Source organism: Agelaius phoeniceus, chromosome 9 (genome assembly GCF_051311805.1).
Source record: "Agelaius phoeniceus isolate bAgePho1 chromosome 9, bAgePho1.hap1, whole genome shotgun sequence".
Classification (NCBI taxonomy): domain Eukaryota; kingdom Metazoa; phylum Chordata; class Aves; order Passeriformes; family Icteridae; genus Agelaius; species Agelaius phoeniceus.
The window spans coordinates 11,756,148-11,784,036 of NC_135273.1; the positions used below are offsets into that span (position 1 = coordinate 11,756,148).

Sequence of the window (27,889 nt, forward strand, 5' to 3'; positions counted from 1 at the left end):
CATAACTAGGACACTGACACAGATACACATGCAGTGCTTACAACACAACATCATCTCCTGAGAAACCAGGCTAAAAAGTAGACCAGTGCTCATGATCCACTCAGTCATTGATTTTTTTTATAGCACTGCCCAAGCATGGTGCCAATTTGTGACTACTGTAGTGATATGAGAGTATTTGTTCATTAGGAATTGAACCAAAACCCCATCAGGATTATTTCATATGGATCTTGCCATCTGCTGGCCTTTCTGTGTTCCAAATACAAACCAGTTATCTAGAATGGAAAGACATGATTTCCCCATTACCAGTCTCTTCATACATTCATTTTCCCATCACTGGATGTTTTGACTGGCCTGATTTTTCTTTGTTACAAGGTGCTGCTAGAGTTTGTACCTAGATGTGTTTAACCTACTTCAGCATACTGCATTATATCTCCCTTCCACGAGAAAAGCTAATCACACCATCCACCTTTAAGCTCAGCATGGAAAGATCAGAAATTCACTATCATGCTAGCAAGCACAGTCAAAATATTCAGCTCTGCTTCTGCAGGGACAGAGCACATTATCACTCAATATTAGAGAAGCTAAGCAACCCAGGCTGGCATCAGATCAGAGATCCATGCAACGGAGCAATCTCAGATGTCACTGACTGACATCAAAAATATCCAGTGATGCCAACTGATGTTCATATATTTCATCTATGGTTGATGGATTTTTTATTTTTCCCCTTCACTTGGCAGGTTCAAATCATGTGAAAACTTAGATTTGCTGTTTATGTAAAACAGTTGAACTCACATTACCTGGAATTACTATCTTTGTGAGTCCACCACTATTTATGAGGAGGACTCTCTCTGTTTTTTCTCAGATGTAATTTACCTTCTGACTTCATATCTGTTCATTCTCCAATCTACCTATTCTATTAGCCCTTCAATTACTGGTTTTCTTCCCATATACATTCCCATATACATCTCCCTGCTCAGTGAGGGTAGGATTGTATCTTTCCCCTATCATCTTATTTCTCACCATCCATGTTAAGGAATCACCCCCTTCTAAATTCACCTAATGCATTCTTATTCCCTTTAGCACTTCACTGTCTCTTTACAAATCCCCCTGCAATTTTTCATTGAGAAAGTGCCACAAAAATAGCACTGATTGCATTGTGCAAGGAAAGCATTCAGCAGGTAAGGATTCCATTGGTACAATGGAAATTTCAGTCTGCCCAGTCCCTCCACATCATTTGCATAACAGTAAATGAAATACGCTTTTGCTGGGTCACTGATGTGGTAGCAGGGGCTTTGGAAACACAAAATCCTCACGCATCACCTCCAATTTTCTCCATCTGTGAACTTGCAAGGGCTTCTGCACTTCTTCTTCCAAAATTTTGCACCGAGTCTGTTCCCTTAACAGTTCCTTCTGCATGTGATTAAACTCCCATCTGAAGACCAGGATAAAATGAAAAGAAAAAACACACCAAAATACTTCAACATGACCAAGGCACTAATGTGGACATTAACAAATCATTCTCCCATGCACTATGGTGCACAGGAAGCACTACATGGAAAGAACAAAGAATCACTTTGCCACCGCAGCAATACTGTGGTGGCAAAATGTATCAACACTAAACAGGTGGAACCATAAAATAACACACTTGGACCTCTTCACTTGCTTCATTAAGAATGGCTCAGTAAAGAGGCTCCCAGGGAATCTACTCCACAGACCACTGGAACTCACTCTTCACATCTTCCCATGTACATTAAGGCCAGAAGGACAGTTAGTTTACAAACCTACAAATCAGTCATGGGTCATATCCACTTACTCCTGTGTTGAATCTAACAGCTTGTGTTTGAAAGGTTTTAAATCTACATGGCTCACACACTCTATCAAATAAAACACACTCCAGGACCTAAGTATGATGGGCACTGTTCCTAAGAGAACATAACTTTGATTTCTTTTATTACATCTCCTCAAGGAATTTCAGAGGTGACTTGCTGAATTAAAAATTAACTGAGCACTACCAAGATTCTTCAACAAAGAGGCTTTTATGGTGGTGATACAGGGTTTAAGGGCAGGGAAAAAAAAGGCATATTTTGTAATTATCTGACCCTTATCACTTAGATGGGATCCTCTAAATTCTCCAATCTCAAAAGGGGGTGAAAGATTGTGATGTGCCTCCTCCACCACTGAATCTTTTCCTACTAAACTCAGAATTGCATTTAGCTCACTAGAGAGAAAAAGGTCTTTTTTTAACTGTGAGGTTGGACAAGGTTACGGAAGAGGGAAAAAAACCTCACATTTCCAATTGGCAAATTGGGAAAGCTAATTAGCAGCACAAGTGATAAATGGAATCTTTTTGACAGGCAGTTTTCATTACGGTTTTGGACTTCATTAAAGTATGAGATTGCTGCTGCAGTTAGCAAGAATTGATCCACCCATCATGGCGTACAGCACACTAGACTTCAATACTATCACTGAGTTTCAATACAGTAACAGACTTTCAGCTGAATGCATTTGGGCAGCAAGTTCAAATTCCATTCCTATCTGCAGTCAGTCGATGAAAACTGCAATTGCTAATGCTGTGTGCCCAGTTCTCCTTTCTGTTTCACCAAATCAAACTGGCATAATTCCACTGGAGTCAATGGGACTGACCATGGACTGGTTAATTTGTTCTGCTGAAAGCCACAGAACCACACTGATAAAGTAAAGATCTCACTCAAAACTGTGATAGCTACACCGAATTGGTACAATGGTTATCTGCTAAAACATAACTGCCTCTCCTTGCAAATCATCTTAGAAAATATCCAGAGTTTCCCATCAGGAAATACAATGAGGGGCAAACAAGAAAGGAAGCATTAAGCTGGAGAAGGAGGAGATAAATCAGATTTGGGCTATTAAATTACTCTTTTAAAGAAACAAACCTTTCAATGAAAATTTAACTAAAACTTTCTCAAAGATCATAAGATTTGCATCTAAATCTAGAAGGAGAGAGCTCTGAAAAGAGGATTTTGTTCTGAATATGTCAAGTGTCTCCCATACTCTGTGGATTGCTTAACCAAAAGGAGTTCCACTAATCTAGGCCTTGTACCAGTGTACCACTTAGGAGCTCACTGGACTGTGAACACCTTTTCTGCTGCTGTCAGGTTTATTCTGTAGGCAGTAACTCACAATACAAGGGGAAATATGAAAACTAATTCAACTTTAGCCAAGATCTCTTCTTTCATTATGATATTTCAATTTTCCTAATTGTTGGTAAATTATTTAATGAATTTAATCCAGTCTGGGTTTGAGGTCAAACCAGAAAAAAAAAAACCTTTCTCCAAGGTTGATACAAGTGTTTACTACATATAAACCATATTTTGTGTCTCAAACACAAAACCATGGCTGCAGTCACTATGGAAATGTATTCCACTGGGTTTCCTACCTGAGCTCCTGCACGTTAGCCACACTCTTGCCAAGTATTCCCTTCTCACGCCGAAGTTTTTTGATCTCCAGCTTGAGAATCCTCATGTCCTCCACCCGCTGCCGGTACTCGCTCTCACCCCGGTTTAGGATGGACTGCTGGATTTTGATCTTCTCATAGAGCAGCGCCACCTCGTCATTGCGGCGAATGAGCTGCGTCCCCAGGGCGTGTCTCTCACCGAGCACCTGCGGGCACAGGGCAAAGCCACCAACTCACACTTCATTCACACAATCCCAGAGTATCGTGACTATGCTTGGATCAGTCAAAATCATGGACATTAAGAGGTTTCATTGTTATTAATTAAAGAAATACGGCAAGAATCCAATAATTTCCCCTATAAGGGTTCAATCACCTGAAGAGTACAAACTGCAGGTTTTGTTCACTTCAGTATCTTAACATTTTGGTTTTAATGGCTTTATAGTGCTTTATTACTCCCACATTCACAGTAGCTAAGAATCTTAATCTTAAAAATACACTGGACAAATGAGGGAACAGAATGCAGGGTATTTGAAAACTCAAGTTAGGGATTCCAACCTTGTCAAATTCCTTCTTCTGTTTCAGTCTCTCTACATCAGCTTCAGCAATGATTTTTAGGAGTCTTTTCTCTTCTGCCTCCTGATTTTCAATATAGGCTTTGGCTTCCTGAGCCTGTTTTGTCATCTTAAGCAGTTCAGCCTGATGGAGATAAAGAATATAGGTGAGCAACTGTTGAATAATAACTTCCCATTACAGAAACCTACAATTAAGAGTTACTTACAAATATTTCATACATTATTTTACCTTCCTGAGAGGTACAAATTTTATTAGTTTTTGAGAACTAATCACCAAGATAAGCAAGCATGAAGACCCATAAAGAAATACTATAAATACTATTTTAATGTAATTGTCTTATACACAATAGAAATTTGAAAGTATTTTTATCTATGACAATCATTCAAGTTGTAATTCAGGAATACCTCTTTTTTTTTAAATTATACTGCACATATTTAGAAAGCTTTTCAATGGAGTTGTTATTCATAGTCAGTCTGGGAGGTGAGCAAGAACAGTTCACCTTGCTGAAAAGGGCAACAATCTCTGCTGTATAGTACAAAGCAGCATCAACTCAAGAAAGGCTTCAGACTGGAGTAAAAGGATTGGTGGCAACCAGGAAAGGAACAGCAAGATTTAAGAGCCATAGCACTTTGTTTAGTGGATGTGTAAATGAGGAGGACTGTGAAAAGAGGGGCTGTTCCAAAGCAAGGAGGAGCAATGCACTGCTACAGCGACTGCCCAGCACCAACACAAACTAACACTGGAATCTGCCCAGTCATTCTATCCCACTGTCACAAAATCTGCAATTTAAGGCATGTATGTAGATAAAAATAATAGGGTCTTCCTGGATTATTAGAAGTTTTTATCACTATTAGGCAATTAGAGCCAAGGTGGAACTAGCTGACCACAGTTCATTTTCATAGCTTTGAAAACTTTCAAGCCTCAACTCAATGACTTCACCACAACTCTGACCCTTACAAAGAATGATGTTCAAAATAAGCATCATCCAATGCTGAAAGATTGAGCCTGTGATGAAGGGTGCACCCGCAAAAACATTGAATTAAGACAAACACTTCCATCATAATAATAAAATAGCTCGTTCCATTCTTATTATCTTTAATAAAATTCTCATTTTCCTATATGTGTAAGACATAGCTCTCTAAGTCAGTGTCAGGTATTCATCAGCTGAATAAAAATGCAAGTCACTTCATGCTGAAATTCAATAAACACTGTACAAAAGCTGCTCACAAATGTAAAACTGCTCTTGTGTTCGGCATTGCTGATAATATTTTTTTTAATAGATCACAATTCTATGGTCTCCTTATGTCAGAAAAATATGAATTGTAAACAAGAAGTGGCATTAGATGTGGTCAGCAAACACTCCTATAAACAAATCTCACTGAAACGCACTCAGTTTAAATAAATCTGAGCTGCCTTGAATAGTAAGGAACATAAATTCTTAAAGCCACACAAGGATTTTCAGTTAGATTAAATATACCCAGACCCACAGTACGAGGGTCTCTGTACATCAGGTAAAAGGAAATTAATAAACACAGTCACCCTGCAAGCAGAAAAATGGTCATGTCTGAAACTGCTGTAAATCAGCACAGCTCACCTGAAGTCAGTTCAGAGAATTTGGAAGAACTGAAGAACAGTCAGCAAGAAAAAATAACATATATGGGATCTACACCAATATCTCAAACCAAACTCAAACTAAATTCTTGTTTAGATTCTGAAATATTAGTGCAAGTGATACTTTTATTGGTATGCTCTACTAGAGGTAGGAGGAAAGCAGGAGTTTCACAAAAGTTATAACTGGGACTGAACACAGAATACTGAAATAACAAGTCAGATTTTATATTCAGATTTCCAGAAAAAACATGCATAAACACCTACAAAATTATACAAATCACTTGACTTGCCAGCAGCTCCAATCTCGAAGGCCACAGATTATTTTTTTCCAATATTCAGATCCTTTGTGTAACAACTCTAAGCTGCAGCCCTGCATGAAGGTCAACTGAAACCAAAAGATGGCATTTTACTGGCTTTAATAGATCTTGGATTTACCATGATTACACATTTTTAAGGCCTTTATGCCATCTGAGGTGAGCATGTCTGTATAACCTCATTCCTATGAATCCCAGTTCTCCATGATTTAGCACATTCTTTAAATTTATTTCCCAGGAACAGCTTTCTTACTTCCTTCACATCAGTGCAAACAGGACAAATTGATGCAGGCTTACAACACAAATAATTGGGTTCTTTTGTGCCTGTGACAATCAGCTGCCTCTGAATTCTCTTCTGGTTTAGTACTCAGCAGTGACATTCAGGTAGAAGACCACAATGCCCTGAAGCAAGTCAGTAATGTCATGTCAGTGTATGGACAAACTTGCTGGTGAATAATTGAGTGGGTAAACCATGCAGCAATCATATGTTTGTCAAATAAATGGCAGACAGTTCTGAGGTGATGAGACAGAATTGGGGACTAGTTAAGGCTGAAAGCTGCACACAGGGAATGAGATCCTGTTTGACTTCTCCATCACTGATAGAACATCTCTGAGACAGATCAGGGACAAGAATACAAATTCATAACCCTTTTACAAAGCCCTATTGACATCTTGTCATAACTCTACGTGCTGAGAGAGGCTGAAAATTCAAGGAGTCATAGCAGCAAAGGAATAAACTGAAAGAAGAAAACATTGTGAAAAGTGACAGGAAACTTTTGGTTTTTGGGGGTATTGTTTGCATTTTTTCCTGTTTTTTTTTTCCTAGTGCTTAGTGAAGATTAAAAATAAACTCCTGTGAACACAACTCCATAAATCTTTTCAGAATGCAGCAAATTGGGTTGAGATACCACCACAAATCTAATAGCTTATCTAAGGATGGGCTGCAGCAGCACTGAGAAGAAGAACCCGAATATCAAGCTTAGATTTCCTTTGATTTAAGACAGAATCTTGCTGCTTTATACCACAATATTAAAATAACTTTCTCTGCAGAGGGACCTACTAAAAGGCATTGCCTAACTCCCAAAAGACCAATGCTTTCTAGTTACACAGAAATACAACATTGTGCAATATAATGGGATTTACACTTAAAAACAATAGAAAGAATAAAGTTCTTAAAAATAAAAAGTTGAGTTGTAAGGGTCTACATTAAAAAGTTCACTAGAATCAGTTTATCCATGAAATCAACACCTCTGCAAGCAAAATGGAACTTTTTAGTAAAAAGTGTTCAGTCACCAAGAGATTTACCGGCTCCAACAGACAATTCCAGACTCTTTTATTATAATTATAAGCAGAGATTAAAGTTCTCAGATAGACAGATTTCTGCAACTATTATCTCTAAAGAGTACTGAGATCTTGTGCTTCAAGTAGAGAATAGTTTATTAAAATACAGCAAAACAACTACCACAGGTCAGAACACAGTGCCGTCTGGGAAATCATGGAGTCCACCCATTGAAAGAAAGTATCTGTGTCAAGGGGCTTACTTTCATCGACTCTCTCTCATCCTCTGACTGCTGGAATTCCACTTGTACTTTCTCAAGGGCTATATCCTTTTCTTTGATCTCCTCTTTCAGCTGATCCACCTGGCGCGTGGAATTTTTCAGTTTCATCATCATTTCTGCCATCTCATCCTAATAGAATAGGAAGTGTGATCACAGAGAGGGTTAAAGCAAGAGGTTGTTTGTGATGTGGAGTTCAAGCCATTTAGATGTTAGAAAATGTAGCCATGGTGCATGAAACTAGATCTTTTGTACCCACTATAAGACATCACTTTTTAATCCAACAGAACAAAACAGTTTCATTAAACAACAGTTTTTTGTTTAAGCCAGCATGACATTGCAATAAAAAAAAACCTTTTAAAGATACACTGACAAAAATAATGACTATCAATCATGAGTTTAATAAGACATTTAATTTAAAGTGCTGGACACACTATAAGAACCAGCAGTAAATCCAAATCACTAAGATTCTAATCATACCCATCTGTTTTCATGCTTCTAATAACATGCTTTTCCAATAAGGTCATGCATAGTTGAGCACAAATCTTTCAAGAGAAGCTCATTTTGTGCAAACAAACTTAGCCTCAGTAAGATACCAATACATGCTAGTTTGCCCAGAGGTGCAAAGTTCAAAAGAGGGCTCAGTCTTTGAGAAGGCTCTGTAAAAATATTTAGCACATACTTTAAGCTCAAACACAGAGCAAAAATGTTGGTAGCACTGAAGAGAGATTCAGGTCAGTAGGAATACTTCTACTCACAGCACAAAGGTGCCTGCCTGTACAAAATCAGCATTTCAGCTCAGCACAGTGACAGCACATGCTATGCCATGAAATGGAAGCTAACAGTCAATGATTAGACAGATATGTTCTTCAGGATGCAATGAAAGCAGCTTTAGAGGCTACTGCTCCTCTGCCAGAGCCTACCACCTCACAGAGAAGACAATCTCTCTCTCATGTGAATACACCCTCTTCCAGGGCCAAACCAGGGTAGCTTAAAGCTCCTTCAGCACTACCCACCATAGGTGTGGATTTACTCAACAAATGAGGGATTTTTACCTGCATGAAGTGCTTAATGTAGCTAAGCAAGATGTTGAGTCATGGCAATCTTCACCCAAGCAGCACAGAGAGAGGACTGATTAGTAGTGATATGTCACTAGGCCCAGCTGTTTGCACATTCAGCCACTTCCATGACAACAAAAGTTATTAAAAACTGTCTTTGGTACACAGCCTATAAATCTCTTTGGTGTTGTAAAAGAGGACAGAGATTTAGCATATAGAGCCCAAACACACCCAAATACATTCTTAATTCTTTATTTAATGCAGAGCAGTAAGAACACACAATTTGGCAAACTGGTCTCCTAATCAGCTTGCCTAAATAAGTGAACTCCTAACACCAAAAGAAAGCCCCAGGATGAAAGCATCAGCTATTTATATCATAATAACAGCCTGTCAGGATGCCTTTTCCATTTTAATGACTTGAATATTATGGCACTCTGGAGACCACTGGCAAGGTGGGCATAAGATCATTTCACATTAAGCAATCCAAAAATATTTGCATCCAGCTTTATCAAAACAGGCTTGTGCAAATTTTACTTCCCAAAATGAGAAAGAATTTGCCATAATGCTTAAAACAACCATCTTTTATGATTGTTTTTTTTCTTTCATGACTGGATGACCCATTACTGAACATTGAATAGCTATTTTTCTCATTGCTAAACATAACACTGCCTTGGCCAAAAGATCTTTTGGGGTCAGCTATTTTCTCACACAGGACTTGCTAAAAGAGTTTGGTAGTATGACAAGCAACCTATTAAAGTCTAAATATTGGCCTCTAACAACTGGAACTGTGAACAGCATAGTGTTACCACCATGTAACATTCAAAACCCAATGACCAAAAGGCTGCTCCATTTTCTAACTTAGCAAATAGATGCTTGTTCTTTATAAATAACCAAATTTTTTAGTGTGTTTTAAAATAAAAATAACCAGTAAAAATCAACATTGTGATTTTTCAACCTTATTTCTCCTGACAGATTGTTTGGGAGCAGCAAGAATCTCAACACTGAATCCACCAGATGAGAGGCTGACTAAGGTCAAGTAAAACATCCCACATAAAAGGCAAAATGGTGCATTCCTCATAAAATTTAGTACACAGCTTACTAGGAACTTGACAGCTCATTCCCATGTGCTTCTCAAACAAAACACCTACCTTTCCAAACCTAAGTATGAATTTGCAATTTACTACACATTTTATGTCATAAATACTTATTTGGAAATAACCCAAGGCTTAAAATGACAGCTATCCAGGGTCCCAATATCTGCCAATTTCAATAGGATTTCTGCAGTATTTTAGATCTTTACATCAGAATAACAGAATATATCCTTAAGTGTTCTGTTCTCTTCTTCTAGTATTGTTAGTGAGATCCCCAAGGAGGAGACATGAATGGAAAGAATCATCTCCTGAGGAAAATGACACTCTCTGAAAGAAACAAGCAAGGTGGAAGCATTTGGTTCTCATCAGAAAATCCCACTTCAGCTGGGAAAGCATTTCTCTGCTTCCTAAATCATTATTCACAGTAATGTGCATACTCATTCAGGGCTAAGGAGGCAATCTTATTCCCCTCATACCCTATTTCACATACATGCATACAACTCCTAAAGGGATAAAACAGACTGGAGGCAGGATGGCTTTATGAGTCTGTGGCTCCAGTGTACCATGATTTTACGCATGGTTTGCAGCAAGGATATTTCCACATGATGACTGAGGACTCCTATTTCCAGCCCAAATATAAATGGTGTAGATAAAACTTCAGGGACCTAAAACATTCATTTCCCCAAAACCCACAGAAATGAAGAAACCACTTCTGCCATTGAGCCACTGAGCTTCCCTTTAACAAATTAAAATTAAATCAGGAAAAAAAACAACAGCAGAGAGAGAAGCACAAGGAAAAATGTATCCTTCTACCTTAGCTTCAATCAGATTTTTACTGTACAGGGTCCTCTCTGCTCTCAGACTTTCACAAAGAGCTTGTTGGTGTTTTAATTTAACCCCTTGCCCTTCTATTTCCTTCTCATAGTTGCAGATCTGAATTTGATGCATTTCAAGATCTTTCATGTGATTGAGGATCTGGAGCAAAAGGAAAGGAAAGAAATTAACATGATTAAACCATCATCACAAGATTAGAAGGATGGAACAAAGTTTGTGATTTGAAAATGCCAAGTTCAAATCCCTGTGATAAGCAGTTTTAACTACAGCTGAAAATTCCTCCAGTCAAAATACAAGTTTAACCTTTCTAACTTACTTATGTGGGACAAAACTGTATTTTAATCTGATACCTAGGTTCCACTCAAGACTCAAACTTATAGACGAGCACATATTTAACAACAATCTACTGAAAGAAAATATTGCCACAGATTGGTTGCACCACAATCAACATAAACAGTTTCCATCAAGAATATACTCAGTTTATTTAGGAAGCAAATCTAGATTTTGGATGTTGTTTTGGATGTCACCTGTATGATAAGATAAATTAACACATGTTTTTCCAGAAGCCCTGCATGTGCTCCTACATTCTAACAACCCAATTTTTTTGATGAACATGAGACCAGAGTTGATGATTACAAACTGTTCAAATATAACTATTATAATAACAAAGTCAGTTAATGTACACTTTGTCTAAATAAGTAGGTAAGGTAGGTAAGGTCTAACTTACATTCGGTCTAAATAAGTAGGTAATCACCATTAGTCGCTTCTATGAAAGATTAGAAATAACTATGTGAAGATTAGCTAAGGAGAATGGAGTATTGTAGACTATAGAAACAAGATGATCACATGCAGTATCAATAAACAAAACCATAAAATTTTACAGACACCTTTATTAAGCAGTTACTATCATAACACATAATAATTGCTATGTTACAGGGGCAAAAATGCAAATAGTTGCTAATCATTATGAGGAGGTTCTAAATTTTTTTAATTTAAAAATATTTTTAATAGTTTTTTATTTTTCCCTTCCTATACAAAGCTGAAAACTGCAGCACTCAAGGAAGCAGCATTCATATAGAATTCAGCATTACAAAAAAATAAGAAATAAAAACAATACTAAGGAGCACACATATCAAAAACACGGTTTACCAGGTTCACTACCCAGGAGGAGAAAACAATGCTGTTCTTAAAGCTAGGAAAAAAAATTAGGCATTAAAAAAAAGCTGAGGAATCACACAGACAAAACCCAGGAGAGGAGTCAATGTCCAGATGCAGTTCATATCCCGTTCTCCTGACTCCACTTTTGAAAGTAGAGTTTTGGGCTAAAATACATGCTTGCATGTCAAAGCAGAAGAAGAAAACAAATGTTTACATAATAGTCAATAACTGCAAAGTTTGCAGTTTACAGCATTGTCCCTTCCTCAGCAGTAAAGTCTCAGGGAGGCCTAACTACAGGACAGAAGCTTAAATAATTAAATATTCCACCAGGTACCTCCAACCAACTTTGAAGATGGGGGAGAGCTAAATATCAAAAATTTTATTAACAAAGTAGGAATACAATTCCAGCACATCGTAGCTGACTTCAGGTGATCTCAGGAACTGCTTACAATGCAATACAAAAACACAATCCCACTTTATAACCCACTCCTGCCTTTTCCTTTGCTGTTTAAACAATCTGCCAATAGCACAGAAAAGAAATCAATAAGGCATGTTTTCTATCTGCACTATGGTGATAATAGGCTGGAGCAAGTTTTGAAAGTAGGTCACTGCATTTATAAGCATTTTACTTGTTTCTGATACAATATAAGTGCAGTAAGATTGTGGACAAAGTTTACTGAGTTGTGCTTACAGGCTAGATGCTGATTTTGCTTTTTCAGGAATTATTAAACTCAAATAATTCTTTCCTATAAATACAGAAAAGATACATACAGTGTTTCACAACACAGCCCCATGGGAGGCTGAGCATGCTCAATTCCTGTTTAGTCAATAGGCACACTACACCTCTCAGATTTGGCAATGAGGGCACAAAGCTAAGCAAAAAGGATCTGGGATTCATCGTTTTTCCTCTATCCTCATAGCTTTATTATTTGTTCACTTCACTATCATCTACTACTGGTTACCTGTTTAGTTCTATAAACCTACTCAATATGTCAGTAGTGGTGCTGTCCTTACTTGCTTATCCATTTTTGACCACTCCAGGAAGTGCTGCCTTAGTGATATGTCTATTGAAGAACAGGTTTTCCAAAAGATTATGTGAATTTAAAAAAGGAAATTTATCTTTTCATTTTGCTGGATAGGTTGTTAACTGCACACTCAGCATTTTAAAAGGGTTTATTTGAAAAAAGCCAACATATTAAAGACTGGTTTTGGGACTCCTCAGAAAACACAGCCAAGGAACAGTTCAGATGGAACTGATAGGAATCAGTGAAAATTTCACTACCTCCTTTTCATCAGCCTAAACCTTACACAGAGAAACCAGTATTTTATAATTTAAGAATTTCAATTCAAAAAGGAAAAAAATATGCTAAAAGTTGTACCCAGTAATACAGGCTACATAACAAAGAGCAAGAAACAAATGCTGTTACTTACTTAGTGCTTACTTAGTGCTGGCTAATCTAGAAGCAAGACTTTTCAACAAGTGGCAGGGACTTGAAAATAAGCAGCCAGCCAAGTCAAGAGTTAGAAGAGGAAATCATGCACAAACTCTCACCCTAAAAATATTTTACTGTTGTGTATATAATTTTGTTAACTCTGTTTATCAGTTAGTAGTAAATGATTGTTGTCACAATACACAGAGCATTACCATACAATTTCAGAAAGCTTTAAGCATTTGCCCTAATAGAGTAACACCATATCACACCAGAAGGCTTCAGGCATCAACCCATGCAGAGTAACATCATATCACTTCAGAAGACTACACCTCTTGTTCTTCAGCCAAATCTTTTATGCCCCTCATGTCCATGCACTGCACCTGTGTGCCCTCTGCTCCCTTTGGTGGTTGGTCAGTGCCCCTGGGCACTCTGTGGCTCGTTGCTGTCAGTGCTGCTCACCTGCTGCTCACAGCTGTGCCCACTGGGGATGGGGCTCTGCCACAGCCCCACTCCCAATCACCACAAACTGTGTGATGTGGTAAATGATGATTTTGAAAGATGAATTCTGCAGCTCTGTAGAGTATGTGCTGCTATAAATAGCCAGGCAGCTTTCAGAGCCAGAATAGCTACATCTCTGGGTTTGGATGGATTTGGCTCTATTTCAGCTCTTATGCAATTCCAAAGGTGGGGTGTAACTTCCTGCAAAACCAGGTTGGTAGCAAAAGGTGAGAGAAGAGCACTGACTGGCCATAGCCTTACTACCATCAGTAGCTCATTCCCCACCAGCTGTGAAATGACTTCTGTAGTTTTGACACAGCTTCTCAAGTCTGAATAGGTCAAACAGTGAACCTAAATATTACCTATTTACATAACAATCCTGATCCTATGTTGTCCTACCCTGCATTTGGACTTGAAGGACAAGACTGCTGTCACATACCCCCATGCTCAAAACTGTTCTTGCTGCTCTTCATCTATAAGCAGAATCAGGAACTGCCCCTTTGGTGATCCAAGGAAGCCTGCCAGTCCTTTGGAAAGCTGCAGTCACTGCAGGCATAATTATACAAACAGCTCAAGTGTCATAAGCCATTTACTGAGCCTCTGCCTTATAAGAAATGATAGAAAATTTACACCCAAAGTGGCAGGGGAAGAAAAGAAAAAGTAAGCAAACAAACATTCGTCATTCTCACCCTCAAAATATTATGGGCAGCCCCAAATAGAATTAAAAGAAAGAGCCTTGTAGTTCTGAGTGTTATGAATTACACTCAGGCCCTAGCTTACAATGTTCTTAACTCATATCTACAGTTAGAAATGCACTATGAGGGAAAGAAGCAAAATATGACTTTACAACAAAGACAAATCTCACTTTTGTGGAATATTATTTACAAGGAAATGACAAGAGGTATTCCAGGCAATGGAGCATACACCATTCTAAAATGATTTAAAAGCCCCTGGTCAAATGAAGTTGGAAGGATAATTTTACTGTGAAAAGATAGCAAATAACTTTTGAGTTGAAACTGCTTGGAAGCTAATCCCAGTAAATCAATCAGCTTCTTGGAGGACTCTCCAATGTGATACTCAGCAATTAATGGAACATGTTAAAAACATGATCCTGATTTTACTTCATCAGGAATAAAGTTATCCATAATAATGGGCAGCAGGCAACTCGAATTTTATGCCTCTGCAGCTGCTACTGGAAAACTTGTTTTGCAATCTATTTTGAACATGCTGAGCTGTTTTCACATACTGAAGTAAGCCTTCAAAATGTTAAGTACCTTACAAAGATGTTGAGAACTGTAGGGTCTCACTGGCCTCAATTTTAGGACAGTGGTCATTTGCAAGATAAGGTCCTTTGCAGATAAGACAGAACAATCAAAGTGTAACTTTCAAGTGCATGTGAGAGTTTCAATTGTGGGACTCGTGTATAAGAAGTGAAGAGGCCTTGGTTTGAACTCCAGTAATGGCAGTACATGGCTGGACTCCAAGTCTCTCACAGAATTACCAAGTCTCTCTCCTATTGATAAGGTTTCCCGAGAGAGAGCTCAAGCAGTAGCAGGCAACATGCACTGACAGCAAGAAATATTTGTACATTGTATGAAGACCACGACCACCAATCCAAGCTATCTCCCACTGGCATGTTAGGAAAATTAATGTATCATCTTCACAGTTCTGAGAGTAAGACGGGAAAGAACCCCTTGCACAAAGAGCTGTTCCTACCTTCTCTTTGAGCTCACTCGATTCCTTGATGAAACTCTCTCTCTCCTTCTCCAATTGGTAAATAATCTTCCTTTGTTTCTGAGCTTCTATTTTATAATGTTGGATTTCTGTCTCCAAGTTCTGTTTTGACTGCTCATGGAACTTCACCAAATCGATCTGTTTCTGAGTAGCATTTGCAGCCTTGATCAAGTTCTAAAGGGAACAAAAATTAATGAGTCTTGAGCTGAAAATGCAACACTGTTACCACCATGACAAAAGCATGCCATTGTCAAAGCAGGTTATGGACTTTTCAATGCTATTATTCCTTATCTAATTTGTTCAGTTAAAATACTTGAACCCTAAATCTGATTTAAAAAAAAAAATCTCTAGCACAGCTGCTAAATAGAGCTTTTTCTGATTTCATTAAAACACTAGTGTCTGCATTACAAAAAATAAAATTGATAGGATTGTTTACAAGTGGATATAACTAATGACTGGAAAATCCTTACCAGCTTTAAGGCATTTTGATTGTAAAGCATGCCAGTGGCCAGTAACATAAGGAATAAAGCCAAATACACTTGCTCATGTCTTCAATAGAAAGTTCAAGCTTGAAATTAACCAAGCTTACTTTAAAATTTTGCATAAAGATTAAACAGAAAACATCAACATATCATCTTTACAAAATCAGCCTCCTGGTCCCACTTTAAAATTTCCTTCCATATATAAAACAAATATTTTACCTGTCAAATCAGAGCCTCTGCTAGATTCAAGACACAGGACAGTAAATCTACACCAAATAAAGCATGTCAGAAATCATCTTTTAGCATTGAATTTAGTAGGTAACATTTCAGGTCTGCCCATAAACCTGAGATGCTATACTGCAGTACAAGAACCTTGGGCTGATGGGAAACAGTATGAGAAACAGATCTAAAAGCAAGGATTACTACTCAAACAACCTGCCAAGCTGCTACACAGTCTATCAACACTTTGGTTGTCTTCTCTCAGCAAATACTTACCTTGCCTAGATTAGTACCAAAATTCATAAGATACAGAGGAAAAGATCTGTGTAAAAACACAGACATAGCAAACTCTTGGGATACCAAATAACGGGTTTGCAGTTTGAACTCCCTGATGGTTTATACATTAAAACTTGGAAATCTTCTGTGTTTTTATGGATGCTAACATTATTTCAGTGCACAGAAAAGTAGTTTGTACAGCTGCTTAAGGAAATCTGAAGGCTTTAACTTAACATTATGAATTCTACATTTCTGTGCTGCTGTGAGTGTTTAAGCTACAGGCATTTCATTCTCAAGCTGTGAGGCTTATCAATATGAACAATGCAAACTCACCTGGTTTAGCATATCCCTTTCCCTCACAAGCCCATCTATGGCTCTCTTGTCAGTCTCTGCCTGCTTTTTGCCTGTCTCCAACTCTAGAGAAAAAGTGAAAAGACAGTGACTTCTCTGTTCAAATTGTACAGCTGTTAAAAATGCAGAAGTCCACAATTCAGAGGACTTTTTTTAAAGCCCTGACATTACATAACCAGTTCAAGTAGTTTTGAACAGGTTTTACAACCCTACATATTAGCTGATGCTAATGCTTTTTTGAGTATCTAGAATAACTTAAAAGAACTCAGAAAACAGATTCACCTATCTCTTAGGCACCTACCTTTCTCCAGTCTGATTATTTGATTTTTTAGCATGTTTTTTTCATGTTCTGCATCAACTTTTTGTTCCTCTGCAGTACGCAGCTTATTCTGGAGAACATCTCTCATTTTGCTCAGCTTTGAAATTTCAAGGCTCATATGAGCAGATTCATCCTCTATCTCCTACAGAATAGCAACAGGGAAAGGTGAGAGAAAGCATCCACAGAAAGAGGGAAGAAAATTATTTGGTGTACTTACTCCATGAAACTCAGAAAGAAAACATGTAAGTGCTGTGGGTCAGCTGCAGAAAGATAATTAGCTAATTGAAAAATATTTAAAATAATTTAAACAAAGCCAGCTTGGGAAATGAAAATGATAATCAAATCTTACACTTTAGGACTGAAGATGATCAACAAAGAACTTCAAGCTGCAAACCTCACAAAGCACTACCCAATTAGTCCAGTAGATTAAAAACAGGCAAATCTATTTTTCTATTTTCATTTGAAGTACTAGGCACAGGGATTGTGATGAGAAAGATATCTGTAGTGTGGTCTGATTGCATGTCCCTAAATACCAGGTATGTATTATCCCCATCTCTTTTATAACCTATGGCTTTAAAGAAAAGGCAAAATCCAGAATCTGTCTCATTTGCTATACAATAGAGGGAAAAAAAATCAATCAAAATACTGCATGACTGGTTACTGGAAAATTAACCAATAATCACAACAGCAATCAGTCTTTTTCCTTTTAAGAAGTATAACTTTGTATAATTCAGTGCCACTGCTAGGTTTTACAGTCATCACAGACTACAGTGTTCCACTGACAGCCTCAGATACTGATTCTGTGAGAAGGGGAATCCTGCTATGAAGCATCCTCTGGGAGAATGGGAATCTCCTCAGCTCTCACTGACAATAAGCTTCAGGAGGTTTAAGAGTAGTTTGGCAATTCACATTGCCCAGCACACAGCACACTGCAGGATGGTACTGCAGGCACAATCCCTACAAAACCTGCACCCCAGATCATGACGAGGGCTCTTAAGCTTTAGCAGCTGGCTTAACTGCTAACTGGGCAGTATCTTCTATTTTTTTGTTCCCAGAAGTCCTTGAGCATGACTCTGAAAGTTCCATCAACTTTTCCTGAAATCAGGATAAGATGATAGAAACAAAATCCTCTGACACTCTAAAGTCCCAGATGCAAGTCATATTTGTAAAGTTTTAAATAATGATGGCATTGGTAATGATAAAACCGGACAATCTGGAAAAGACAGTAAATTGTTTTTCCAATAAGTAAGAAAAACAACCTTCAGCTTGACTAATAAAATACAACAGAAAGAAACCTCTTATCATCCTCCATTAAGGATCCAAATCAGAACCATCCATTTCATATCAGTTGTGAACTGAGCTTTTAATCTGTCAGGGGTTAGTTTCTATCAGACTAACAAGCAAAAAAGCTTTTTATTTAGGTGAATTAGTTATACTCAGTAAAACTCAAGAAGATAATTATTTTCTACCTGAATTTGCTAATGTTTACTGGTTTAACCCCAATGGTGACACAAAATGCAAGGTATGGTAAATAGCATAATAGCATCCAACATCTATACATTACCCTTTGTCAAGTGCTCTCAAAATACCCTAATAAGAATATGCAGGAATCCTTTAATTCCTCCTCAACAGAAACTCATCTGCTTCTGAGTTGTATAAAATTACTGTTGAGTAATGTGAAGTCAGGCAACAAAACCATTTAGATCTGAAAGTAAACACCATCTTGGTTATTTATATTTAACTTTCTCAATCAATATTGGGGGGGAAGAAATTTTAGTGTTGAAAGCAATTCCTTTCAGTGGAAACTATCCAGGACACCATTATTATAATTTATAACCATTTTTCAATGGATTTTGGCAAAATTCAAATTGCATTAATCATTATAAGAAAATCATTCCTCTTATTTGAAGATCTCAAGATGGAAAAGAGACCCCATGTTTGTGACCATCCAACCTTTATGAACAGAGTGTTGAACGTTTTGGTTCATGTGTTTTATGAAACAATCCTCCAGGAGAACAGGTGCAAAAATGTCAGATGAGAGGCTTGGAGACTACCTGCCATAGAAAGAATGGCATTCAGCATCAGCGAGATCTATTCCTAAAAACTACTCATGTTTCATCCAAAACTACTCATGGGGAACTATCAGGACAAGAACTGAAGTCATCCCTGTCCCAAGTGGTAAGATTTCATTGGAATGATACAGCTGGTAGGATGCACCCTCTGGAACTTACTTTCAGTTGTGCTGTCTTCTGACCAATGTCCTTCATCACATCATCAAGCATTGCAGTCTGCTGCTCATTGTCTTGTGAGAGCTTTTGATATTTCATCTTCAATTGCTCAAGTTCCTTACCAGCTTTTTCATTCAAGGTCTGTTAGATGAAAGAACAATCCTATCAATTCTTCTAAATCTCATTACAATACCTATGTACACCTGAAGACCAAACCCTCCTGCTACCCAGGAGACAAAACCTGCAGATTGTTGTCTGCTTAAAAACCAGCCTTCACTGTTGATGGAATTACTAATATTACTAAATATGATACATGGTCATAATGACATGGAGAAATCATAATGTCTAATGAACAGCAGATCCAGTGTAATTTTTTTTCTGGAAGCTTAGCAGGTGCTTATTGCAGGTGGTAAATAGATATTTTCCTTCTTGTTAGGCATCTGGCAACCATCACATAATACAGCTCACTACATAAAATTACTGAAAATGAGTATGAGATTCAAATCACTTCAATCAGCAGAGGGCAGGGAAGCTCTGTTTTATGAGCAAGCATCCTCCATTAATGTGCTGATAACATTTCTCTGGGTACATGGTTTGCTGAGACCAGGACAAAAGCATTCTGCTCTTTAATTTGTCTTCAGTTAAACATATGGAATAGTGGTTTTGTGGTTTCTAGACAGAACATATATTTCAGTACTGGAGCTACCAGATTTATCTTCTGCTTGATGGAAATTTTCTTGCAGATATTACATATATAAATGAAGAAACAACCATCATATCTTTCACTCCTGATGAAGTCATTATACATTGCTCCTTTAGAAAACATTAAAGGAAGAGAAGTAGAACCTAGTGTAAAAACAACGAATACTCCTTTTTATATTGCAAATGTCAGGATAACACTGTTTCAGGCAACTCTTTATTCAGTCTTGGACAGGGGTGGGATAAAGCTTATAGCAGCTGTATCCAACCATTTTCAATGTCATGCAGGAAAGGGTATTTCATTAGCAATTTCTTTTAAAATAATAATAAGAATAAAAGAATAGCAGGCATCACAGCAACTATTCAACTGAGACAATAACCTGATGAAATTGCAGTAGCTCTCTTACCTTCTTTAGAAGATTTCTACCCTGACCCTGGCAGAGTTGGATAGCCTGTGTTTTGGACAGACTTCAAGCAAAAGACCATTTAGGGCATTCACAGACACCTTCAAGCCAGCACAGGCAAGGAAGGCAATGCAGAAGTCTGGTTAATTAGCCCACACAGCACTTTATGTGAGCTCTTATTTTCCAGGACAGTTTGGATAATTGAATGTCCCTAAAATCTACACTTTGAAAGACTGGAAGAGACTATAAAAAGAAGGAAGAATGGAACAGAACCAGTATCTACAACGTGATTACCATGGCAGATGATGGAGCTGCCCTCAAAAGCTGCATCAAATCAGTGATATTCAGAAAATTAATCAAGTCTTCTCTCTATCTCTTTCCTGAGTATTTTAGTAAGACTTTGTGTTGACTAAAAATTGGTACAGACCTCTACCTTTTCAAACTCAGGGACCAGAAGGGAAGAAAAAGCTATAAAAGTTATAAATTTACAAGATACACACAACTCACAAGGAAGTTTCCCTTGAGGTAGGACTGGTTTACAGTGATGAGATCTCCCCTGCCATTTACTGAAATTGCTTCTCTGAGAGTTTCTCAAAGTCAGGGGAAATGGACTGAAAACCTGAAAATTCACACACTTGCAGAACACTATGTTAGGAGGTGTCCAGATAATGTTTTTAGAAATGGAATGAGGAAATCAATCAAAAAGGTTTATGAAGACAGTTCCTTGCCCTTTCACAGGCTTGAGAGGCAGATAAAAATTATTTTGAAAAAGAAGAAAGAAGGGGATGGAGGTAAAATTATTTTACCAATGCCACTAGACACAATCAATAGCAAAGCTGGCAATATAGTCAGAAGTCCAACCTGGTAGTCTCCTGCTCCTATAGATCATCCATGTTCTTCACAGATTGTGTCTTATTTGCTGTGATTTTTCAAGATGAACAATATCATTGTGATCCACTACTGACTTCTGTGAGAAATCTATCTGAAATCTGTCAGCAAGCTTTACATACTTATTTGTTAATAAATTGATATTTATATAAAAATAAGTGTTTATTAAAATTTAATAACTTACTCTCCCTCCCTCTCTTTTCAGAAAAATCCATTTTCTTCTTAATTACAGATTTTATTCTAATCTTAGACCTGATAAACAGCAGTGTGCCATGTAGCCTACCTTCTGCTCTTTAAGATTATTTTCTATTTTCAGTTGTTCCTCTTTGTCATTCTCTATTTGTTGCTGTAACTTCTGCACCTCAGCTTGCTTCTTATCCATTTCAGCTTGAAGATTTTTCAGCTCAGTCTCCACTTTTTCCTTCTTTCGCATCTCTCGTAATTCCTCGCTTTGACGCAGCTGGATGTCTTCCTGAAGCTATAATAATAGAGAAGAAAACAATTTTAAATTCTGCTGCCTTTTACTCAGGAAAACAAGTCCTCTCACCTCTCTGATTCTGCTTGCTTTTAAAAACAAGAGCTTCTATATTACTGCAACCATCACTGCATGCCAGATCTTCTCAGAAGTAATTATGTTTTCTAATGGTTGAACAAAAAATTATTCTGCATGAGGCCCCTATTTATGGATGACAAAAATTTGTTAAACTCCAGTCAGTTCACCCAGACAGAATTACAGTCTGATACAGTCCAAACATAAAAGCATTCCTCTGGAGCTGCAGTGGCATAAATGTCTTTACTGTTATAAGTTACTTGAAAAGTGGTAGTTTCTGAATGCAGCATCAAAATTAATTGAGGCTTGATGCTGTATTGCAAGGATTTTTCTTTTTATTATTCTCTCTGACTAGCAGAAACACTTATTACATTGATATTAAAGGAAAAAGAGAGATGCCAGACTAGTGTTCATTGTTTCAACTGGTCTCAATCTTTCTACTCTCAAAGTTCCTACGTGGAAACTCTGAAAGAGGAAATTTTTCTCATATTTAATAGATTGTCTTGTGAGTCCTGCTCTCTCCCTCCACAAAAATTTGATGGAGCAGAATCAGCAGAGAGGAGACACAGGGGGCTGATCCATATGGAAATACTCGGTTCAGCCAGGGACCAGCAATTGAAAGATGTTCTTTGCTTAAGGATTCCTCCCCCTCTGAGCCCACAGATGAAAAGTTGCCAGAACTAACAGGGTCTTCAACAGGATCTTCAAAGACACATTGTCATTTAAGCAGTCTGAAGTGGAGAATAATTTCATACTGGAAGAATGGGAGGTGATTACAAATGCTGTAACAATTCTGTAAATTTAAGGGTTGATGAAGTGAATATCAGAAGATTAAGGCTGCCAAGATTCAACAAGTTTTGACTCTTTTCTCTCATGCCCACAATGCTGTCAGAAAAACAAAGATTTTATATTCTCTTCTTGTACATTACCAGTCATCTGCTTTATAAATAGAAACAATTTCTGTGCATGAAACCTAGACTGATCATTACTTTCCTATTTGTGATTTGTAAAAAACTGAAAGCCAAATGCCCCTTCTACCTCTTCTCTGTTCTTTGTTTAAGTGTGATTTTCTACTCTTCCTTTCTCCAGGTGTCTTGCTCCAGCCCCTATTTATGTTCTGATTTAATTCTTTCATTTCTCACTATTATGCTTATATATTTGATATATCAGAGTTCTTTATGCCATCTTTCATCTTTTTCTACCTTCCATTCAGTGGCTCTTCCTCTGATCCTCAGCCTTGTCTATCTCTAGCTGCTCTATACATTTCAAGAAAGCCATACATATCGATCACAAAGAACAACTGTCTACTCAGATGGTCAGAAATATAGAAAGCCTAACTTCATGTAAAGCTGAGATGGAGTATGACTGCTCTCTACAGACAATTGCATGGTGAAAAAATTAAGTGGAAAGACAGTAAACAGAAAATCAGAGTAAAGAAGAAAGTAGGAGGTACCTAACTATGAAAAAAGCAAAAATCTGGAAAAGGCTTCCCATAAAGGAGAGAAAATAACTTCATTATTTTTAAGCCAGATTTTGATACATTCTTAAGAATGATGGTATCTCATAATATGGCAACCACTGCCAACAGCAAGGGACCAAGAATCTCCATTCCAGGTCTATGTCCTAAGTGTCTCTTTTGAGGCATAAGGATTTACAATACAGAAGACATCCCATTTCTTCAGCATTAAAGATGATTCCAATTCACAAAAAACAACCTTGGCCTCAGTGGAGTATTGGGAAGCTGTGGAAGCAGCTGGTACATGACAATACACTTCACAAAGTACATAGCCTAAAACTACAGAAAAATATAAAAGTCATTCACAGCAGAGTCTACTCAGAGCACTCCTGAAAATGTTTAAGATGCAAAGCAACAGCTAGTAGCATCCTAGTCACTGGAGATCAATTGTAACTGTGGAGAAAGGCTCAGGACATCTGGTGATCAGTACAGACCTGCAAAACGGATTGCTCTGCCTCATTTTTTGCCTTTTCTGTTTCCTGCTGCTGCTCTGTGATTTCAGTGAGATTTTGACGTAACTCCACAATTTCTGACAACAGTTGGTCTCGTTCTTCTGTTACCTCTTCTTGAAGTCTTAGCAAATCCTCAACACTGGAAGCAAGGAAATAATAGTCAAGCAGTGTCACAGGCCATTTCTGTTCTTCCTCCTATGCCAGACAAAGACTTTTGTGAGAAAGAGGAGTTTAAAAAAAATCTTTTTTTCATTTTAAACTCCTCTGTATGAAGACTGATGGTCAACTGAATTATATGCTTTTATCTACTGTGAACAGAGTCACCATCAGCCAAGTCAAAACTCTTTCTTGTTGTATCACATCCTCATGAGTCTGAATAAACCTTCCATTTCCCAGAAAAGTAACAGGGGAAAAAATTTCCTCTTTTGTTCCCACAGCAAAATTAGTCAGGGACCAAAAATGTTACACTATTGTAACCTGTCTCTCTGCACCTCACCTGACTGGAAACCTAACTAGGTTATGTCTTACAGTCACATAATGTAAAAATAAAAATTGACTCTGTTTTGACACATTTACAATATGAAAGGAAGTCCAAGCGTGGGTTCAAGCTCAGTCTTAAAAAGCAGTCTAATTGTTCTAAAAGATTATTGGGTTTTCAAGGCTGAAATCTGCAAAGGAGTTACTTAGTCTCATGACCTTGTCACTGGACAGGGTATTTAAGCATGGAACTGGAGGGCAATACAGAGGGAACTTCAAGAAAAAATTGCAAGCTGGCAGCAAGCCTGGGCAGAGCTGGAAACAGGAGTGAGGTGTTAGCAAAGTAACAGCTCCTGGCTCTTGCAGGAAAATGCAAAACCAGCTAGGGAGAGAAGGCTTTAAGGAGAGTTATACTAGGGGGAGGCTGAATGACCAAGGTTTTAGATCCAAGGAAAGCTGTTAAACAGGTCTAGAACACATCAAGGACAAAAGGTGAAGGATTTGTCACAGACCCAGGTGGTTTATGTGCTGACACATTCCTTGGAGGGGGAAGTCCCTGAGCACATTGAAGTTTTTGCTGCCTGGATACACAGAGTGCAGAAGCAAGCATGTCCCATACATATCCTGCATACATATTATAAATAAATATCTTAAACAGTGTGAAAATTTCAAGCCATAATCAGGCAGGCCAAGCACCAGCAATTTCAGTAGAAAGTGCACAGGCCATAGGGTCAAAACACTTAATAATATCTTTGAGTTTAACTTAATGTTACAGCATAAGCAGTCTCTGAGGACCTGATACTACAAACAGTATGTTCTGGAGAGCTTCTGAGCAGCTCCAGAGAATGATTATTATGTTCACAATGCAGTGGCTTAGAGGCTCCATTTTAGACTAGCTCCTTCTATGTGTGTTTGGTTAAAAAAAACAAAACATAATCTTGAAAGTGTATAAAATACAAACAAGAACACAGACAGTGTTAAAGCCTTATAACAAAGCTAGGAACAGAAGAGAAATCAAGTGTCCTGCCTTCCTGATTTATCCACTTGACCTTGCTGCTGTGAAATGTAAAAATGTTGACAGGATCCTATTCTCAAAGTATGCTGAAGAGTTTGTCAGATAAAATAATATGACACATACTGAGAAAGTGCATAGGATTCATTTTATTTGATCTTTTAGCTTAATCCAATATTGAATGAACTCAGTCAGAGCCTGATTCTGTTACTTACTCACTGCATAAACACAAACAAAGACAAATAAATGTGTATTCATGAGAAAAGTAAAAAACAGAAAATATCTATGTTTTCCACAGTGTCTACATGGCTAAACAAAGTATAGAATGATAGAAAATCAGATCAGGCTTTCCCTCTCCCTGAGGAAAACTTACTTGTAATCCTGTCCAGCTCTTTCCTTCATTAAATTATTTAGGCGTGAAATTTCCATTTTTAGCGAATCAATTGTTTCCTTCGTTTTCTGTTCCCTTTCATGGGCTTTATCCACCATTTTCCAGGCCCTTTCAAGCTCCTAGGAACGAAATGGAAAATAATTACATAAATTAAATTATGTTTAAAAATAACCACGAATTAGAAATGAATTGCCTTGCACTTTACTGAGAAAATAGATTTTTGTGCCTTTTCATGATTAGGTTCACAACAGTCCCCTTCACTTGGTATCTTTTGTTTTGGCTGAGGGCATGGACTCTGTGAGGCTTTGATCACATGAGTACCACCAATATCAGTAAAAATTTACCTACTATTCAGTGCCCACAAAGGTATCATCTACTTAAATAACTCATGTCTGTAAAATTCCTATTAGGACAATGAGCATCCAATATGATTTGGATGATGAAAAGATGTTACTCAACTTTTCTTCCTCTTTGTTCATTTTCATCTGTGAAGACTTAGTGTAATCTGATTTTAACTAGTTTTTCAGGTAATGCTCAATTCTTATGCCAAATTTTAGCACATGGAGTTACTTAAATGACAGATTTGTGTGTCTGTCACAAGCCTAGGGTTTGATGCCCACAAACAGGATAAGGGAGGAGGATTCACTTCATTTTATAACTTCCTCTGCATCTCTCTCTATTGAATCAGATCCTTATGATCTGAATCAAAATCCAGGTTTATTCCTTGCTAGGTTTAAATAAAGCTCCTACCATTTCTGGAATCCTGTGCTAAAAAAAAAAAGTCTAAATTCAACAAGTGACTGGACTGGAAGGAAAGTTCCTGAAGTCTCAGTAAATGATGAAGGTACTACTTTTACACTAGAAGTCCCTGAGCTTCAAATCACAGCATGATGCTCTTTTCTCAGCTGGCTCCTAGCAGAGTTCTGGACTTTATCAACTTGTACAGATTTAGACCCCAAGTGTGGCTGTGCAGTTCTACATTAGCTTTAGGGTCTCCCTGAGTAAAGCCAAATAGAAGCATCATCATATCAGGCCATAATATCCCTTTCAATTCCTACTTGCATCATATGAAATTGGGGCAGGATAAAACTACTTTAGAACCTATCTCCATAAGGAAGAAAAAAAAAATTTATTTTATATCAAGTTGTTAACAAAAATTCTTTATTGTAATTGACATCTCTGTTTGTTCCTAAATAAAAAAAATTTAAAAAAATTTAATGTTAAACTCTTAATTATGACACCTATGTTATGTTATATTGCTAATATACTTATGGAACACTTAAAAATCAAATATATGTAATATTTAGTTGTTTACTGCCTAAATTAAAAATTCAAACTATAGAACTAGCAGAAGTAACAGGCTACCAGATTTTGCTGAATGATAACACAAAGTATAACATCTGTAGCCTCTTCAAAATGCAGAGGGAATACATTTCTATTTTATTTATTCAACTAGCTCAGCATATCCAAATTTGAGAAACCAACTGGAACATAAAGACCAGGAATTTTTGCTCTTCCTTTTTTTCCACACATACTAATAAAGAGGTAAACAATGAGCTTTCCTTGCTCAGAAATTCTGAAATTACAGTCAACTCACTACCTACAAACAGTATTTTCATTACTTAATAAATTACTTAGTACAAAATTTAGCTTGAAAAATACGATTTTTCACTTATGTATCAAGTATTTTTAAACAGCTTTATATATAAAATCAATTTTTATGTCATACATTTTGAGTTCTAATTTTCATTCAATGCAGCAATGATCATACATAAAGCATTAAGCATTATCTAATAAATTATAAGTTTTTCATTCATTAATATCTCACACAAAGAAGCAAAATCCTGAAATTTAAATACATGCATGTTGGGCTGAAATAATGGCAAAAAGACACAGTGTACATATTGACTAACAGAAAAGCATAAAATATAACTGCAAATAAACATGTTTCATGATTTTTCAACCAGTAAGAGGCAACCACCCTTTCTCTAGAAAAAATGCAAATTGAAAATAAGATTAAAGCTGATTACTTACATCAGAGCTTCCTGCTGGCTGATTAGACTGTGATTAAAATTGGTGAATTAAATCATTACGATTGGAGTTTTGCAGAATAGGACTGGGGAATAAAATCAATAAGCCTCTGAAAGGTTTTAGTGGCTACAGAGAGTCTTTTATTCTGATGAGTATTTGCAAAAGTGATCTCTTGAAGTCAATAAGACCGTTCAGATAAGCACTGATTTCAGGTCACCCTAAGCTGTGCTTTTTCAACTTTATCTTTGGCCTGTAAAAACTATTGTATTGAATTTGTATTGATAATACCAATTTTTATCAA

General features: G+C 37.3%; 1 protein-coding gene across 1 annotated transcript in view; it reads right to left on the reverse strand.

The window, feature by feature from the left end:
* Positions 1 to 27,889, reverse strand: part of CFAP58 (cilia and flagella associated protein 58) — a 57,786-nt gene that overhangs the window by 25,254 nt on the left and 4,643 nt on the right. The window contains exons 3-14 of the mRNA XM_077182902.1: positions 25,540 to 25,676; positions 23,660 to 23,816; positions 21,443 to 21,637; positions 19,172 to 19,309; positions 16,923 to 17,082; positions 16,604 to 16,686; positions 15,276 to 15,467; positions 10,450 to 10,611; positions 7,473 to 7,619; positions 3,989 to 4,129; positions 3,416 to 3,639; positions 1,321 to 1,432 (exon numbers count right to left, since the gene is read on the reverse strand). Of these exons, the coding sequence (XP_077039017.1) occupies positions 1,321 to 1,432; positions 3,416 to 3,639; positions 3,989 to 4,129; positions 7,473 to 7,619; positions 10,450 to 10,611; positions 15,276 to 15,467; positions 16,604 to 16,686; positions 16,923 to 17,082; positions 19,172 to 19,309; positions 21,443 to 21,637; positions 23,660 to 23,816; positions 25,540 to 25,676 (1,848 nt within the window). The remainder of the gene's footprint in view (positions 1 to 1,320; positions 1,433 to 3,415; positions 3,640 to 3,988; positions 4,130 to 7,472; positions 7,620 to 10,449; positions 10,612 to 15,275; positions 15,468 to 16,603; positions 16,687 to 16,922; positions 17,083 to 19,171; positions 19,310 to 21,442; positions 21,638 to 23,659; positions 23,817 to 25,539; positions 25,677 to 27,889) is intronic.